General features: G+C 41.8%; 1 protein-coding gene across 1 annotated transcript; it reads right to left on the bottom strand.

The window, feature by feature from the left end:
- Positions 1 to 369: 369 nt before the first annotated feature.
- Positions 370 to 655, bottom strand: PHALS_01335 (uncharacterized protein; the record flags this gene model as incomplete). Its single annotated transcript, XM_024715711.1, has 2 exons — positions 370 to 394; positions 486 to 655. The coding sequence occupies 2 exons, from the start codon at positions 653 to 655 to the stop codon at positions 370 to 372; spliced, it is 195 nt and encodes a 64-aa protein (XP_024581382.1).
- Between the last annotated feature and the right edge of the window lie 511 nt (positions 656 to 1,166).

Genomic DNA, 1,166 nt, shown 5'->3' with positions numbered 1-1,166 from the left:
AGAATTCTCACGCTCACCACACACTCCTCTTTTGAGTATGTGGTGAAGCTGCGAGCTTTATTCGAAGATCGTGCGATCTTCGAAGTGCTCGAATTAGATAAAGAAGCGAGAACTCATCGCTTAGCAAATTTTGCTGCTAGTGAGCAAGGATTATTAGAATATATAACCCAGAGTATACCGACACCTGCTCCGTCTCCTCCACCACAAGTGGTGGCAACACCATCGATTCACACGGAGCGTCCCGTAAAACTCAAGGTGGAAAGCTCCACGGGAGCGAAGATGGAAATCTTGCGTTTTGGCCGCAAGAAAAGACATTACTATCTCGTATTTGTGAGCCACTTCGCAGTCATATCGCTTTCTACCGCAGATCTAGTCCGATTGGTTGTTCATTTCCCTGATACAACGCATTCGGCCACTGCAGTAGTATATCGCTTCCAGATCATACCCACAGCATCACGACCAATCTGGCGGTCCAGTATACATACCCTTCGGAAAATAGCTGTCCGTTGTAGGATGAGCTATGAGAAAATATCTTACCGACTATGCCTTGGGTTTTGGTATTCTTCGGCTTTGTCTTGTGCATCGGTCTGTGTAGTGGTTTTCGTGAGTGTTTTGATAAAGCTTCGTAGTCATAAAAATCTAATGTATATGTCATGTTCGTAATGAGCACAAATTTTGCCGGATTGCGAAGTTACTTTTGTATCGAACGGTTGAATTAAATATAGGATAGATTTTTGTTCAATCCAGGTAGACGCTCGAAATGTAGTTTAGTGTAGTTGCTGCGATTATTATCAAACATCTCTATTCGGTGATGATTGTCGACCAGAGGACGCAGTAAACCGAGTGTGGACGTAAGAGAATAACAATGTGAACAAAAGACACAGAACAGAAGGAATTTTTATAAGTTAAAAGTACATAGAATTAATAACGTCGCGAATCGACGATTCGTTCGATAGATGGGAGAAAGCCACTGCTTGCAGATAAGAGCTCACTAAGATTGAATAATTTCAAGGTAGGTCTGTATGGGAGACCAAACAATCAAGCGACAGAGTCATTTGATCGCAATTAAATCATTCTAATCACGTAGATAGCAGGAAATGAAAGAACTAATAATGAGATGACTCTTAGAAGTCAAGCATGGTTTAAGATGCGATGACACATAGAAC

The sequence above is a fragment of the Plasmopara halstedii genome (genome assembly GCF_900000015.1).
Source record: "Plasmopara halstedii genome assembly, contig: Scaffold_1356, whole genome shotgun sequence".
NCBI classification, from domain to species: Eukaryota; Oomycota; class Peronosporomycetes; order Peronosporales; family Peronosporaceae; genus Plasmopara; species Plasmopara halstedii.
This window is presented reverse-complemented; position numbering and strand designations above follow the sequence as displayed.